The following is a 17,883-nucleotide window of genomic DNA, read 5'->3' as shown; positions in this document are numbered from 1 at the left end:
AGTGCTAATAACATCTCGCTTGGTTTAGTCAAACAGTGTCTGAAGAGCGAGTATCACTTTCAGACGGCTCACAGGTCACAACACTGCTAAAGAAATACCAGACAATGACTTATCTTTCCTGTATTATGTGTTATGATAGTCAAAAGCTGAAGGTGGTGTGTAGGTGTGCCACAAAATCAGATCAGGTGGTGCTAGCACCTTTGAATGCGAATGACATTTTCAGCCATAATGGAAATGGAAATATCTTGTGGCTGTTATTGGTGAGCTGCTCAGTGAGATGTTTTGTTTGTAGAGTAATGCTTTTCCTTAACAAAAAGAAGAAAGGTTATTATTTACTTTGTTTATGGGGTCACAGAGTAAAGAAAGTAAGTGAAAATACTTCCTTGTGTATACACATATAATAGTGCTGAAGAAGAGGTTCAAATGTGGAGTCACTGAAGCACTTACTAACAAACTTTGTGTGTTTGTTTGTGCGTGGCATGTGTAATTATCTGGCCATGCATCCTGCACACCTGAGATTCTCACACCTGAGACTCGTCGGGGATCCTGCAGTTTATAAACACCAGTTGTGGGTGTCAGTCTCTATTGTTCAGTTCACCAGCATGGTGATACTGACACATACGCTCACTGATGAGCACAAGTCCAGTTTTTCTTGTTATTGCTGAATTCCTTGTAACCCCCTTATCTCCACTGGTTTACGTTCAGTTCTTTCTCCTGTCTGTTGTGTCTGTCTGACTTTATCCAGCTCTTCAGCACCGACTCTGCCAGGATTGACTCGCCTGTCTGCTCTCTGCTCACGCATCGTTCCCCTCGTTGCCGGATAGTCTTCTCCTACCAGCTTTTCATACTTTCATTTCGTGATCAGTTTAACCCGGAGAGCCAAACTCTTGCCTCCAAACTGCCATCTTTCTGGATTCTGCTCTTGGGTCAAGTGTCGTTCCTATTTTATCATGTTTTAAATACACTAAATGTAGACATAAAAATATAAATGAAATGGAAAAAAATATTGTCATGTTAAAACATGACAAAACATGTTGTCTATTTTCTTTTAGAATTCATAGTCACGGGGGGCTGGAGCCAGTCCCGGCTGTCGTTGGGTGAAAAGCGGGGTTGACAGAATTATAACATCCCTTATTATCACCACTTTGTAAGTATTTAGAAACTCTGGGGACCAGTTGATGTATTTTTGAAAACAAAATATTTTCCACTCCTTTTCAGCTGTGTAACACTTCCAGGCCTCCTGTACTTTTTTGTAATACACAAAAATGTATTCACCAAGGAGACAAGTCTGGACTGCAGGCACACAGGTTTAGCACCCACGCTCATTTGCTAAAAAGCCATGACTCTAAAGTGTATGCATGTAATTTTTATATTGCTTTGCTCAAATAAGCAATATCTTGAGAGAAAGAGAGTCTTTGGATGGCAGCATAAGCTGCTTCTGTAAAATTTGTATACATGTGCCACGTGCTCCAGTTTACTGCAGTCATGCTTTTGAACTGTGTGCTGAAAACAAGCTGGTTGGTCACACTGTCCACAGTCATCAGACCACAGGACAGTTCTTCAGTAGAGCTGAAGCATAGACGCCTGATGTGCTGCTCATAGATTTGCATGATAGAGTTGCATCTTTAAATACAGACAAAAACTGATCAGTGAATCTATGCAGACGATAATTGAACGATAAACCAGGGCCAGTACTCCCTCTGTAGTGTCACCTGATATATCCTTCTGTGCCACAGGGCTGTTACCATGTTTCTTCATTATATAAATCACTGTTACGGTAATTTGGTCCAATCCCTGCTCTCTTGGGGAACACTAGAACAGCAAATGTGTATCAGTCCACGACAGAAAGCGGTTCCCAATAAATGGAATATGTATCCCATTTGAATAATTGATTAAAAAAATATGAGATACAGTAATTCCAACATAATTTCAAGGAATCGTGTGCATATAATAATCTGGAAGCAACCATCAGAAGGTCTGTGATCACAAAGGGATGGTCAGAATGTCAGGTAAGCTGTGGTGGGCCATGAAAATACCCCCACCAGCAGCAGTCTGAACCACTCATCAGACCAGCCAATGTTTTTCCAGTCATCTGTTGTCCAATTTTGGAGAGACTGTGTGAATTGTAGCCTCTGTTTTCTAGCGACATATGCCAGGGATGCCACCCTTCTACTGCTTCAGGGTTTGACATCCTGTGTTTTCAGAGATGCTCTTCTGCATACCATGGCAATAACGAGTGGTTATTTAAGTCGAAGATACCTGTACCTTCTCCTCTGACGTCTGGCATCAACAGGCTTTTTTGCTCAGTGAATTCCTGCTCACTGGAAATTTCTCTTCTCAGATTATTCTCTGTGTACCATAGAGATGGTTTTGTGGGAAAATCCCAATAGATCAGCAGTTTTTCAAACAGTCAGTCCAGCCCTTCTGGGGTTGGTCAGTAACTACGCCAAGTTCAAAGTCACTTAAATCACTTTTCTTTTTTTCAGCAGCTTCATTCTGAACTCCAGCAGGTCATCCTGACCACGTCTACATGCCTCAACACACCGAGCTGCTGCCATGTGATTGCTTAAATAAAATTTGTGTTAATGGGCAGGTTAAGAGGAGTCCCTAATACAGCAGCCAGTAAATGTATGTATTCATCCACATATCACACCATTAAGGTGAGATGGGTAGGCGGTTGTAAGCATGTTAGGTTTGTGATTAAAGCAATCTGGGTAAGTCAATAGAGACTAAAGTGTAAAATGACAAGCAAAAAATATAATAACTCAAAAGTAAAGCTGGAGTATTATTTCCTGGATTTTGTGTAGTCATATTTCATCCATAAAAAATAGACTTTGTATGTTCTTCGTCATTAGAGTGACAAAGAACAATAATGCCTAAGCTTTGTTTTATCCTCTTGCCTTTGGCTAAGTATCCTGTGCACTGCGTCATGGGGAAATCCTTGACATCTATTTAAGTAAAGGGGGCTTTCAGCCAGTAACACTTTGCACTGCCAGGGAAAGACTCAACCCTCTCATCTGCGAAGTGTGCTGTGCACTTTTCGTTTGATGTTGTAATTGTTTCTCTATCTCGGACGGGAGGTCTGGAGCTTTTTTTTCTTTTCTTTTTTTCAGGGGAGGAAGCACTTGAGCATGGAGCTGAATGTTTTGGAGATGTGGCAGCAGGTTGTGGTCTGCAGCATATGGGCTCACTTTAAAATCTCCTCATAAACCTCTCAGTTTAGATAATTGTATCACGTATCAGACCAGAGAGGCTTTGATTTATCAACACAGTTGTTGACAACAAGTTTCCACTCTTTCAGAATATCCATTGACAATTGTTCTGTGACAACTAAAACCGTTTAAAATAACACTACACAGCATGAAACTTAATTCATCATCTTGAATAAATTGTCTTTAGTGGATCAAAATACCAGAGTGTTTGCACGATAATGGCACCGATAATTTCCGTATGTAGCAAATTTCTGTGGAGGCTAAATGTCCTCTAATTAGACTGGATGAAGTTCTCCTTGACATCTCGTAACACCGTGAGTCTTCTAGGAAGCTCAATGTGATCTCTGACCAAGCCCATAATTAGCTGGATATGGGTGTACACAGTTCAAATATGGTTACATCAACACTGCATTGAGCAATCGCGGTTTTACATTTTCCATTTTCCAAAGTTGTTCCAACAAATAACATCATCACATGTGGGCTCTGCCACACATACAATCATTATTACAGCTGATCTCGACGGTATATTGACACAAATCATGATCTTGCTCGTGGCTGTTGCCACAAATGATTACCGTAGTAATTCAGCTACACTGTTTATCCTTTCAGCTGTCTCAGTGGCCTTATATAATTACTTTAAAAAATTGCACTTTTTGGGATAAAGAAAATCTTTTTACCAATATTTTTTCTTCCAACACATTTAGTTCCATCATCCATCCATTCATTTTCTTAACCATTTTCTTTAAATTCAGGGTTGCAGGGGAGCTGAAGCTTATCCCAGCTGTCTTTGGGTGAAAGGCACAGGGCACCAGGGCTCAACACATTTCAATAATGACGAAACATTCCCAATTCATCGGATCATTTCTCTGTTTTTGCTTTGTTTTTTGCTACACTTTGTAAGTTTATAAGAACAGAGAAGAATTATTCTTATTTTTATTTAAGTGAGCATAATGCTTTCTTGTTGACACAAATGTTCAGTTGCATGTCAGCTTGATTTCAATCACTGGACATTCCTCTTGCTTAGACATGCTGAACACAGTTTAGCTGCAAAACAACATACTATTTTCCACTACACGATTATGTTTGTGTGCTTTTTAACCTTGCACCTTGCATACAGAGATTTCTTAAAAACTTCTGGCACAACTTTCCCAACTTTACATCAGACAGGCTCAGGTGGTCTTTTTGCGAAATAAATGGTGGTGAGTGGTGAGATGGCTTTTTAAAAGCATTTATTTATGACACATGTTTGTTAGTAACACATTAAAAGTCAGTGCATATTTTAAAATATATTTCCAAACCTATTTTCAATCAAATATAGTATATTTGTATGCAGTGTGCTATGTACAAATCACACAGCGTTATGTCTTTACTGCATTACTGCTTTACAAACACAGAATTGCACATGCATCATAGTTTATATGCACTCTTATGTGCAGATTTTTGCACGCTTGCTCATTATTGTGCATGCAGTGACTAAATAGGCAAAGCTACGCAGCACATTCATTCAGGAAGGGGCATGTTGAGGAAAATGGGGGAGCAATGAGGGGCTTTTTCTTGGCCAGCAAGTCCAGGCTTGGTTGCAGGCCTGTCTGTCCCTACTCAGTACAAACATGTCAGACATTTCACCACCAGCATGAGTGAGCTAAGTTCACTCACTCCTTTTAGGTTGAAGTGATCTCCGCTCATAAGCCTGATCTTCTTTTTTTAAAGTGTTTTTTACTCAGCATGATTAACATGTTAATGCCACATAATTAGCTTTAGAATATGGAAAATTAGTAAGGGACATAAGGGATCCCTGCATACTAAAAGCTACACATGCATTTTCTACAAGCAATGTGTCCAGATGTGACCAAAAAACAATCATGTGGGTTGAGTTTCTGACATGGTTTGACGCAGACTTAACTCCTCACCTACCCAGACTGGAGTCAGTTTTCACATTTTCTCTGCTGAATGTCGACTCCTGCAGTACGGCACCACAATTCGTAGAGGAGAGACGTCCACTGATTAATCCTCAAGTGCTGGGACAAACAAGTCCTCATTATACGGACACTGGACTCGGGTTTGGTAGCTTTCAACAGATCACCACCATGACAGACGACCACAAGTAGGAATGCATATGCATTTCAGGAAGTCAGCACAGTTCTCTTATTAGAAACGTGAAAGCATGCCCTGGCTGAAAAATACTGAGAACTCCCAAAACAAACCCGCTTCCCGGCCCAACTGGCATCTACGCAAGAGTAGAAATAAGGGAACGTATTTATAAGCATCTGGCTGTGGTTCAGTGAGGTCAGTGAACTGATAGAGTACAAGGAGAGATCCCTGCACCTCTATAAACTATTTTGAAGGGAAGAAGACCTGTGTCACTTAGGATTCACATATTAGTAAATTAATGACTTTAGTTTTTGTGACAATTATAAAATAAGACCTTGTAACTACCAGCCTGTGTGTTCCTGCAACCTTCAAAAGGCAGATTCTGATTGCCCAGTGTTGTGACACCAATATTGAATCTCTTTGGGATTTCTTTTTGTCAGGACAACATGACCATGCTGGTAACATTGACTGACACTGAGCTTGGCTTTTGGAAGAAGACACATGGTTCTCATAAGCCCATTAATCTTAAAAGGAGCAACTGTCAGAAATTATACAGTACCCCTATCCCTGACATAAAAAAGGCCCATCCAAGGCCTTGATTTCTGGTTTGGCAGAAAACAACATCACACTGCATTCGATAGAAGACCTTGAATGTCCCTTTTCAGAATTTTCCATTATAGATCTGGCATTCTTAAACTTAGAAGCACAGATTTTTGGCGCAGCTGCAATCCCAACAATTGACTGGATTTACAGCTCAAGAGAGGCTCATTTTGAGGTGATAATTATCATTGCTTTAATTACAGATATCCTAATGCTCTAGCCGAGCAAAGCTTTCATCTGAGAACACAAAGAACAAAATAAAAAGGTTAAACGCTAATCAAAAACATTACAGCAGTACTGTGGATTCAACATACAAGGTTAATGTCAGTTTCCACATGTGACCCAGTGTTTTTGACTCCCTGGGCTGATTTCCAAGTAGGGCAGGCATGAATCAGCAGCAGCCATGGATACAGTCTCAAGTGCTCCAAAAGTAATTAAGGCTCCTCCTTAATTGACAACAGATCCAGCCAAGCAAAGCCCCACTTGCAAACAAAAACCATACATGGCAGTACAAGGTGCATAAAACAATGCCTAGAAAAGTTTTATGGCAGAACAGACTGGACAGACTGTGAGCGTGAGTGTTAATGATGTAGTAACAATTCAAATGAGCGCTTTTGGAAATATGTCAGAAAACAAATCCCGTTAAAAAGATTTTGCCATTTTTTAAATATTTGACTATATTGTTTATTTAGCAGTTTGAATTTGGTTCCTGCGGGTGTTTCAGACCGTTTGAATCACCAAAAAAGAACAACAGGGCATAAGTGAGTGGACACAGGAGCATCAAACTGTACACGCAAGAGAGTTTCACTTCTTCAACAATCATCACTACTTTGCTTATGCACAGAGGGAGCCCTTCACTCTGCTTTATTATTGTATAGCCATGTGAGATGAAACATAGGAGTGAGACTGTGGCCTCTAATGACTCTGCACAATCTAAAGTCTCACCAAATATTTCTGCTCCAAAAGAAAATACAGCTGAATGGTTCCCAAAGAGACAGAAACAGATGCAAAAATAAACAGCAGACTATATTATAGTATTATAGTTATGGCACGTATTGTCTGCACAATCATTTCTGGCATTAGTGTGACACACTCAAAGTTTGACCTCTTGATCTTTCTGTAAGTAATTTGAAGCCATATCTGATAAAGCAATTCGGTCACATCTTCATTAGTTTGTTAGCAGATGCTTAGCATGGATATGCTGTTGAGCAAAGTTATCTTTTGCTGAGCAGATTGTCATCTTATGGCTTCTAATTTAGAAGTAATGTGCTCTATCTTAATTAAAAACACCACAATAAACACAGGCACCTTTTCATATCCAGAGAAATTACTATTCTGCATTCAAATTATAGTCTTCCAGAAAATGCAGCTGCTACAAAAAGGAAGTCGACGGCTTACAGTTTAATCTTACCTAAATATAAATTCTCCATTACGTATGAATGCCGCTGTGGCATCTAAAGAGGCTGTTTAGAAACACTGTCAGCATTTCTTTTTGCTTAAAGCGTCGCTTTCCATAAAGATTCGTTTTTGCTTGATACTCGAGCCAAGATGATTTTAAGTTGCCAAATTTAAACACAAATCAAATAGTAATGCTACATTGTCTCTGTTAGCTTAACAATTTTAACTTCTTTTAACTTAATAAGACAGTATAAATAAAAAACAGATTTCTTAGAGACAGCTCCAGTAACTTGAGCTCTGTCCCAGTGTAATGAAGACCCAGGTATAGTTTTTATTTTGTGTCCTGTGCCGTATTGACTGCTACTGATGCTAAGTGGTGGGTCATATTAAAAAGGTAACACGTTTACCTGTGGTGTAATTTTGAGTAAATAATTTTTTAAATAAACCTGCACTGAGAGCTCAAATAAGTTAGTTTGTAAAATATGTGATTTCTTTTAATACTTTCACTAGTTTCTTTGTATTTTTTGTTGTTTCTTATAATTTCCAGTTTAATGAAAACCAAGTTTGTCCCTGACATGCAGCAGGGCTGTTAGGGGTTGGTATGAGTTACTGAGGACAAGCAGTGGCATGAAAACAAATTCAGCCCACCTATTTCAGAAGGAACTCTTTCCATAGGAAAATGACATACTTGTGGAGTAAGTAAGAAAAACAAAATAGCTCGTTAAGACGTACTAATTGAAAAGTTTTGGTAGTCTTTATAGTCACTGAGATGTGTAAACTACAAGCAGAAAGCATCCATAGCTCATTTAATTCAAGCATAAATGCCATCAGATCAAGCTACAAATGCACCTCCCCATTGTAAACAGAATTAAAACATTTGACTTTCCTGGGCTTCCATCCAAAAACACTCACAATGAGTGTGTAATCCTAAGACGTTGCCCTCAATGTAACAATTAGAAGTACGTTCAGAACACACAGACACTTGAGACATGTTTAGTGAAGGTCACGAGCAATTATCCAGCCTGGTAAAAGCTGGCATGTCTCACATGGCACTGCTGCACACCCTCATTAGGCGTCTTCTGCAGCTCAGAGTGGGTCTTGCGGCTATAAAAGAACTGAGCTTGCTGCCTTCCCAGCCTCCTTTTAGCAGAACTTCACCAGCAGGAGCACAAAGAAACTACACATCACCGCCTCTAGATCAGATAGGAATGGACAAACTTTATTTTGTAAAGGAGGGGGATAGTTTACCAAGGAATCTGTGTTTCTTTACAGGTTGAGCTTGGTTGGCTTTCAACAGAAAAACATTGATTTCTCCCCTTTTCCTATAATGAGCAAAAAGGGCTTCTTACCACACAGAACCCGTGAAAGGCTAAAAATATTCTAAATCACGCACAAGTGATATTTTGAAAAAGAGGCAAATGTTGAGTCAAAACTTTTATGGAACCAGAACAAACAACAACAACAACAGGCACAAATATAAACAAGATAAGTTAATTAATTTAAAAAACAAATGGTGCGTATTTATTTTTTTCTGTTCAGGACTTTCTCTGACACTTTGCTTTAAACTTGCAGTCTTCTTCCTGGTGTGCTCAAAGCGAGCAGGCTGGACCCTGACTAATAATTTCCATATTTAGGGCTGAGATCACTAAACTCACAAACACTAAATCAAAACCGTAGACACACACAAAAAGCTCTTCAATAAAACAATATGGCTCGCTCGGTTGTGGAAAGAAAATTGAAACCATGTCAAAAAATATAGCCGACTGATTTTGTTGAAATGGGAAAGACAGGGGTGTCTATAGGTGGCACGATAGGGGGTCCTGGTACCTGGTGAGAGATGAGACAGTTGCACACTTTTTAGGGTGAATGTAAACATCACGTACTCATCACGTAAATGTGTTTGCATTTTTTGTTCACTCCAAGAAGCCAGTAGGAGGCCTGGGTTGCGTTAGACTTGCACAGAGGCATTACTGTGCATGCACACGAAAATGCTAGGTATTCTTCATTAATTTCAGCTTTCTCCCCCATTTACAAAGGAGTACAATTGTACAACAGCTTCTGACAGATCACTAAATTCCAACGCACACACACGAAAACCATACTCCAACATTTTAGGCCCCTCTAAGACAACGAAAAATATAACTTTAAATTCACCTTAAAACTTTAAAGACAAAGCACACCCGAGGAAGCGAATCCTTTGATGCCACTTAAAACCAGCATCAATATTTACCGACCGGGGTCGCTGCACCTTACGGGTGTCAGGTGTCAGTTGGATGAGATAACTTGCGTTTGATCTAAAAGCGATTTGGAGGGAAAATATACACCCTGGAGACCTTTGTACTTTCTTTTTGTTTCTTTTTGCTTCGTTTTATTTTATATATGCTCGCAGGTAATCAAATATTTATGATAAATCATGTTCTCAAGTTAAATTTTAGAACATTTACAATAATGCAATGAGGCCTGTTTAAACGAAAGGCAGGTCTAAATGAAATTAAGTTTTCTCACACCCAAGTCATCACGTACGGGTGGCATAAAAAGAGACTGAACAGAGGCTGACTTTTTTCAGCAGGATTTAATACAGACTAAATACATTTAATGATTTCCCCGTGGAAAGATATCTAATCTACGGATCACACTTGTTTCTCTTCACAGTAAAAGCCTGCTTTAGACGCATTAATGCGCAATAATGCTGCACGTTGCAGTTTCGTCTTACGCACTGCAACTAGAATAAAAATTAAGGTAAACACACACTAAAAGCTGCTTTTGCACAGAATTTAATAACGTGAATTTTATTGCTGTTCTTCAAATTATCCCCATTATCAATGCTCATGCTAAATGAAAACATCTGAAAATATCCACGCACCTGTCACAGTAGTCACGGGCAAACTGCTCCTCAAAATACATTGAGTAAAAAATTCAGATCTAAAATTAAATATTGGATATTGAACAGCACTTTTTTGGGTTTATTTATTTATGTTTATGTGGGCATGTATTTTATGAATATACATGATACAATGTGACTCCTGAAAAAAAACGTGGGGGCGGTTCAAGGTTGCTTTGTTTTGTCACACTTGACAAAGTCAGACGGTTCAACGTACACCTGACATGCGTGCAAAATGTAGACCTGCAGCAGCTGCGGTTTACTTTCATGGAGAGAAAATGTTCCAACAGTCTAACACATTAACACAGGATACAAATAATTCAAACAATTTAGTCAAATCTCGTTTATTCCTGTAATACAGCCACACCACCGACCTCGACCTAGAAGCCTCTTATCTAACTGACCCATCCTGGATTTACGCGGCAGAAAATCAGGTCGCTCCCGTGCATATTTCTGACTTCAGTATCATTTTAAACATCTGAATTTGAGAAACGAGAAGCTCGGAAGCCAAGAAATTCAGATTTCCAAGACTGGAAAATAAATATATTTCACAGAGACAAACGCTAGATAATAAAAATGCAGTCCAGTGGAAGATGTGCATGTGATACAGCATATATTCATATTCCGGTATTCAAAGTTGTTTTGTTTTTTTTACTTTTCAAAATGAAGGTATCATTTATCAGTATTTCCAAATAATTACTGATGCACGTGATGCAATTATGACAATTTCAAGTTCAGGAAACTAAAACCTGAAGCGCTGTCCAACGTCAGCCGAGGAGAAAAAAACCGCAAAAAGTGTTATAACGTCTGCGTAAATGTATCCAATAATAAAGCTGACTCATCAGTGTAGCATTTTTCTAAAATGCAAATGTAAGGTTTTAATCGATGCCGCTTATTTGGATATTTTGTTTCCATGCAACATTCAGAAACCAATTCAAATACGGAGGCTGAGGCGGTGCTGAGGGAACCGGTGCAGTTCCTACAATGTCCAGATGAGGGGAGAAATGCCAGCCGGGCACTGGCGGAGAAGGGATAATAATAATAATAATAATAATAATAATAATAATAATAATAATAATAATAATAATAATAATAATAATAATAATGTTTAAATAGAATTTATACTCAACAACGAACACAACTGATGCTTCCTCATGTTTGTCCAGTATCACCGCTCTGCAACCTGCAAATGCAGAAATGCAGCATGTGGACTTGTGATATCTGGTCGCTTGGTCTCCAGACAAAGTCCACAGTAAAACCAAACGTGTCCGTGGCAGGTATGAAGCTTTCAGGCGATCTTCTCCAGCCCCCCTGACTCTATTCCTCTGACCTAACGTGATGCTTTCCATGTGTCCTGCTTTCAGCTTTGGATGGAGACGTAGTCAGGAGACAGAGAGGAGAGGGGTTGGGCCGGTTATGTGCGTGCGTGCGTGCGTCCTTGTGTGTGAGGATTGGTGTGTGTGTGTCTGTGTGTGTGTGTGTGGGGGGGGGACACTACACCTTGTTACCATTGGGTCGACTGTTAAGTTTTACAAGTAACATTTTGCGAGCTTATAAACGATACCTTCTAAACTTGCTCAGGAAACTCCGAAAACATGCTGTGATAATGTATGTCTGTGGAATCCAGTCGATAAGCCATAGTCTGGGAGCTCCGCGATCTACAGAGGTATCGATTACATGAGGCCCTTCCCATGTTTGATGCCTTAACACTGGCTTATAAAAAGACTCAGGCTGGAAGTGTGCAAGTTTCCTCCCGCTCTGGTGGCTAAGAGAGTCGCTTCTGCGGGATAATACCTTTAAATACTCCAGAGTTGCTCAGTCAGCCTATTTATTATATACAATATAAAAAAAGAGGAAAAAGATTTGTTGGCGTAAGTAAGCAAAACTGTTTTATCTCAAAAGTTAGAAAAAGTCTCTACAAACTGTAAACGTGTCAGATCTGATCTTCTAAAAGAATATTTTGAGATTTTGGGGGTAATTTAGAAAAACAAAACAAACACATTCCCTGTTATAAACACGCGTCACTGGTTTCATACATTCAAATTTGATGCAATTTCAGTTAAATGAATACAATTACACTGTAACGTTCAAGAGAGTGAGATTCATTTATTAAAAATGACCGTCAAACTGAACTACGTGCGTTATCGATATTAATACATGTCTTAAAAATGGCTCCATTTTATTTTAGACCTGAAATTACTTGGAACGAGCTCAGCAAGGTTACACCTCTACTGTCATCCCGCTTATTACATCTCCCATATTACAAGTCCTTACCAGAAACGGTGGATGAAACGCTTCCCTGTCTCCACTTCCCTCTATGCAAAACTGTCAGGAGGCTGCGCAGCTTTAAACCGGATGGGGTTTGTATTGGCTGAGAGCATTTCCAGCACAGGACGACCAATGAAACCAAAGCAGAGACTCGGCGTATAACAGCGAGGGTTGAAGGACGCTCCAAATTAATTCCAGCAGGCTCCGGACTTCCCGGGATAACTCTAAATTGCATATATCGGATGAAGATCACTTTGGCGCTATTGTACCTTGCAGGCACTTGCTTCCAAAAAGAAGCGGGCACGCTGCTTTCGGAGGATTTTAAAAAGGTCTACGTTTTCTCTTCTGGGGCTCATTCCTCCCGTTCCCTTTTCTTCTCTGATCTCGCTCGGCGCATTCAGCCATTTGAAAGGACACCTATATTTCCAAGCATCTCAAAACATATAGGCAAATGGGTAAGCCTTTACCGTCTGCATGCTTCAGTGACATGTAGCTTATGGAAGCGTATCCAAACTCAGCACGCCTGCGTAAAAAGAGAATTAAGGAACTTTTCCCCTTCTCCAAGTTCAGATAATGTGCAAATAAAAAAAAAAACCTTTTGGAGAACAAGTTTATTCTTTGGGGGATTTTTTCCAGCACTGCTGAGCAGGAATGACAGCCTGTTTAAAGCTTTAAATCGTAAACTTAACCACAGAACCAATTATCCAGTGAGACGCGTTTCTTTGAAGCGCTCTTGTTTGTATTCTTCGAGCTCGCCATTTTTTTATGTTTTTGTTGTGTTGGAGGCTAATCCCAGCCAAACACTTTATATACTTTGTATAGTTGCAAAGTAAAGGTTAACCAGCTATCAGCTTTATGAACTCGGTTTATGGCGTGGATTACAACTGAACTGCATCAAACGGTCTCAGCTGAGCATTTTAAAATGCTTTTGCCTCTCACTATTTTTTTTTTTTTCGCTTAATTGAATATGTGTCAGAATAAATGCAATGAAAAAACACGCTGTAATATTTTCTTTGATCACATTAGTGGACTCAACTCAAAGAGTAACAACACGTAACTCGTATCTTTCTCTTTTCCTGCAGAGCAAACCTATGGAGAGGTGAACCAACTGGGCGGTGTGTTCGTCAACGGCCGACCTCTACCTAACGCCATACGGTTAAGAATTGTAGAGCTGGCTCAGCTCGGGATTAGACCCTGTGATATAAGCAGGCAACTCCGAGTCTCCCACGGCTGCGTGAGCAAGATTTTAGCGAGGTACAACGAGACTGGCTCCATACTACCCGGTGCCATCGGTGGAAGCAAACCCCGAGTCACGACGCCGAACGTGGTGAAAAACATCAGGGACTACAAACAAAATGACCCCGGGATCTTTGCTTGGGAGATCCGGGACAGGCTTTTGGCTGATGGTGTTTGTGACAAGTACAATGTCCCGTCGGTTAGCTCGATCAGCAGGATTTTACGCAACAAGATTGGAAATCTCTCCCAGCCTAACCAGTATGAAAGCACCAAGCAAGCCTCCGCGCAGGCAGGCCTCCCCTACAACCACATATACCCTTATTCCTACCCCAACACTATGTCACCCACTAGCACTAAAATGGGCAGCCCTCCTGGAGTACCAGTGACGGCTGGACATGTGAGCATTTCCAGGGCCTGGCCTTCTGCGCACACCGTCAGTAACATCCTCGGAATACGAGCCTTCATGGATCCTACAGGTGAGGAAAACGACACTTTATAATCCTTAAAATCACAGGCTTCAAAATGCACGACACTTTATCTCTTACAAATAAGAGCTTAATAAACTTGAACAGCTGGTTATTGTGCAATTCCACACGACTAGTTTCCATACCTCTGCGTACAAGCAGCTATGGCAACAGACGGGACAATGTGCCCATTAAAATGTGCACAGGCCTCCATTTCACCATTCAGCCAGAACGTAGTAAGGCCACGCTCAATGGGCCTTTTCATGGGATGATACATTTACAAACACCTTGCCCACCTGCTACATCCAACCTAATAATTCAAGCACTCCTTATATTTTTTTCCCTCTGCCTTGCTGGTGTTTTACTCATTTTACTCATTTACTCATCTACTGTTGGGTCTCACAGCTACGGTTGTGTTCCAACTGAATTTATTCAAAACATATGTAGAACTAAAAAATAAAATTATATATATATATATATATATATATATATATATATATATATATATATTTATTTATTTATTTATTTATTTAAAGATATACTTTCTCGATCAAATTCCTCAAAACCTTATGCAATTATATTTTCTCTGTCTTTCATACGCATAAAAAATAACATGTAGGACTTTATTATGTAATAAAACCTAAAAAAAATCATTAAAACGGAGAGAAATGTTTATAATGAGCTGCTGTTGCCTTCTAACCGAACAGCTTTTTTCTGTTTATTTTTTAAGACAGTTGTATTTATTTATTTATTTATTACTCATTATTAAGCTGCGCTGGAGTAATTATAATTATTATAGTATTAAATATTATATTTATCCTGTCTTGAAAACTATTTTTCAGTATTGAAAATTAAATCTGTTTGATACTCAAGAAAAGTTAGTGAGGAAATTGTTTACCTGTCTTCTACTTTTATAATTATGACGTTAAATGAAACTGCCCTGTCATTTTCCTTTCTTTACCTTTCCTTTGTTTTTTCTTTTGATTTTCTGAAACCTGAGAATTTTTAATTTTTACACACTTTTAACGTAAAGTTACTGTCTCTAAATCAGCAATTGCTGGGACAGAGGGATACCCACCAAAAATGGAGGAGTGGGGTAGTGTCAACAGAGCAGCTTTCCCAGCCGCGCACACAGTCAACGGGATTGACAAGTCAGCCATTGACGCCGACATAAAATATGCTCAGGTAAAAATCTGTGGGTACACTGCACGGCCCGTGACCTTTCTACACTCAAACTGCACACGTATGCACACCTTGCATTGCTTTAATTTATTTTCTGTAAAAGAAACAGTCCAAAGTGCTTAATGCCAGATGCTCGTGCTACAAAGGCCTGTGGCAAAACTGTAAAAAGGGCTCATCCACAGAGTTCTTTTTGCGTTCAGGCGGGATTTTATTGGGTAAACGAGTCTTTTGAGTTTTGAAGTGGATGGTCGATGGAGGAAATCTAGTAGCGCGTATATATTCTAGTTTAGCGTATTCATGGTAAATTAAATTATAGTGAAACACATGTATTCGAAACCACTCAAACACCAAGCACCGTTTCTCAGAACCACTGCCGAAGGCCACATGCCGCTGTCACACAGCCTGCAATTAGAAGTTCTGTCAATTTTGTGTGTTTGTGCTTATTTTCCGCATGTCTTATCTGCCTGTCCACAGCCTTCCTCGACATTGTCTAGTTATGTACCGGCGTGTGCTTACTCCCCAACCAATCAGTACGGGGTGTACAGTGGGCCAGCAGGCGGATACGTGGCCCCGGGCCACCACCACTGGCAGACGCAGAGCCCGGCTCTGTCCCACCCAAGCAGCGGGATGAGCATGCACGCAGGAGAAATCCACTCCCCGATGACCTTTAAACACCAGGCCCGAGAAGGTACAGGACAGGCAGGCATATTATTATTATCATTATTATTATTACTTGTAATTTTTTTATTAAATGTTGTTGTTGTGTTTTTGTTTTATTTTTTACTTTTTGAAATGTATTCAGCTGGTGGCCGCACAAGGCCACGCGGTTCTCTCCCTGCCTTTCTCTTGTCACGCACCCACACTTTGCAATAAGCAATGACCGTAACGGATGTAAACACCCAATCCCAGAGAAAGTCTAACTGTATGACAATGATCAAATATTGACCTTTCAGACTTGGACAACTTCATGCCAGCCAAGTTGCCCGAGACCATTTTAGCCTTTGGAAACTTACTTTTTAAGGAAATACGTCTGAAAATGTTCCTCGTTTGAGGAAAGCAAGTGGATTTTAAACTTAAGTAAAACAGTTCTCTTTAGACCCATTCTACAGAAGCAAATAATCACCTGATGGGAATTTGCACACTGTATATTTCTTCTGTTTTTTGCAGGAGACAGAAAACCGCCCAGTCCCCTGAGCAAGCCGCAGCAGCAGCAGCAACATGAAGACTTGAACAGTGTGCACGGACTCAGTCTCCCTACCTCATCATCATAACCGGGGATTATAACACCTTAGTCACCACAACCATTTAAATGAACTCATTTCAACAACTGCGACAGTAAGTCTGAACACTAACGGCTTGTTTGCATCTAAACACGGGCCAGATCACGTGCATTATGAGTGCCGGTCTCTGCGGCCATATGAATGTAAGCTTGCATGGATGTATCGGTGTTTCCCCGCACTGGCTGATAGTTTTCTTTGTTTTTCATTTGAAACCCTTCATGTTGCTGGACAGTATATTCTCCAATTGAGATTGCAGGATTTAAAAAAAAATCAAAAAACATTGTGTAAGTCTCCTCCGCCTTGGATGTTTTCTTCCTAAAACCAGAGCTGGTCTGTAATCCGCCATTTTTATCATTATCTTATCTTTAATTTGTGGCCATGACTCTACAGTGACTCAACGATGTGAACAAATTATATAAATTGTCTAAATGTAAAATATTTGCCAAAGCTTTAATTATATATTTTTATAATTTCATTGTAAATATTCAAAAATAAAGCCTTTTTCTTAAATGCCACATGTTGTTGCCGCTGATATCATTTCACTTTTGATCAATGAGAGGACACCAGCTGGTTCAGTCCTAATTTATGGGACTAGGTGATGAGTTTATGATTTGGAAATCAGATGAAAAAGCTGAAGTAAAGTTTTCTTTTAATTTCAGCCCGTGACAGTGCCATGGTCGGCTCACCCCAGTTCGTGCCAGTTTTTCTTAATCATTATGCTTTTGATTACCAGAAATTTAACCTACCATTAGGACCCTGAAATCTAACTTTGGCTATATTGGTGATGGCACAGGCCTTTAAGATATTGCCAGATATTACTGTTGTCCGTTTTCCAGGCGGTGGTGAAATAAAGAGCTGTGAAAGCGTCGTTTGGCCTTTTTTGAGGCTTTTAATGACCTGTAACCTGTTTGAATCGATGACAAAGAGATTAAGTTTAAGCCTGCCTTTTATGAGAAAATGTTTTGATTGGATTTATACTCTTTATTGGTAGAATGATTAGTACTACTACTTACCGGGAAAGGTAATTACTGTGTTTACACAGGCATAACCTGCCTACACTTCCAAAGAGCTCCCCACTGGCTGGGCGCCTCGGCTGATGCTATCGGGCCTGTAATTGATACCGTGATAAAAAATCTGAGGGCTGATCATACACGTTAATGAACGGTGTGTGCAGGAGAGCAGCTGACAGTCCAATCCACCCACATGCCGCCTGTGGGATCTGTTGTCCCGCATAGAAATTACGAGAATTTTCCCATACAGGCCTATAGGCT

The 17,883-nt window shown here is 39.9% G+C and overlaps 1 protein-coding gene across 1 annotated transcript; it reads left to right on the top strand.

The window, feature by feature from the left end:
• The first annotated feature begins 12,589 nt into the window (after positions 1-12,589).
• Positions 12,590-17,122, top strand: pax1a (paired box 1a). The gene is made up of 5 exons (XM_080871160.1): positions 12,590-12,905; positions 13,533-14,162; positions 15,202-15,335; positions 15,807-16,020; positions 16,500-17,122. The coding sequence occupies exons 1-5, from the start codon at positions 12,902-12,904 to the stop codon at positions 16,601-16,603; spliced, it is 1,086 nt and encodes a 361-aa protein (XP_080727286.1). The 5' UTR covers positions 12,590-12,901; the 3' UTR covers positions 16,604-17,122.
• Positions 17,123-17,883: the final 761 nt, after the last annotated feature.

Source organism: Rhamphochromis sp. 'chilingali' (assembly GCF_963969265.1).
Source record: "Rhamphochromis sp. 'chilingali' genome assembly, chromosome: 21".
NCBI classification, from domain to species: Eukaryota; Metazoa; Chordata; class Actinopteri; order Cichliformes; family Cichlidae; genus Rhamphochromis; species Rhamphochromis sp. 'chilingali'.
This window is presented reverse-complemented; position numbering and strand designations above follow the sequence as displayed.

Coding starts and splice junctions, on each gene's coding strand:
- pax1a (XM_080871160.1), top strand. Junction 14,163..15,201: donor AGCCTTCATGGATCCTACAG/GTGAGGAAAACG, acceptor TCTCTAAATCAG/CAATTGCTGGGACAGAGGGA. Junction 16,021..16,499: donor TAAACACCAGGCCCGAGAAG/GTACAGGACAGG, acceptor TGTTTTTTGCAG/GAGACAGAAAACCGCCCAGT.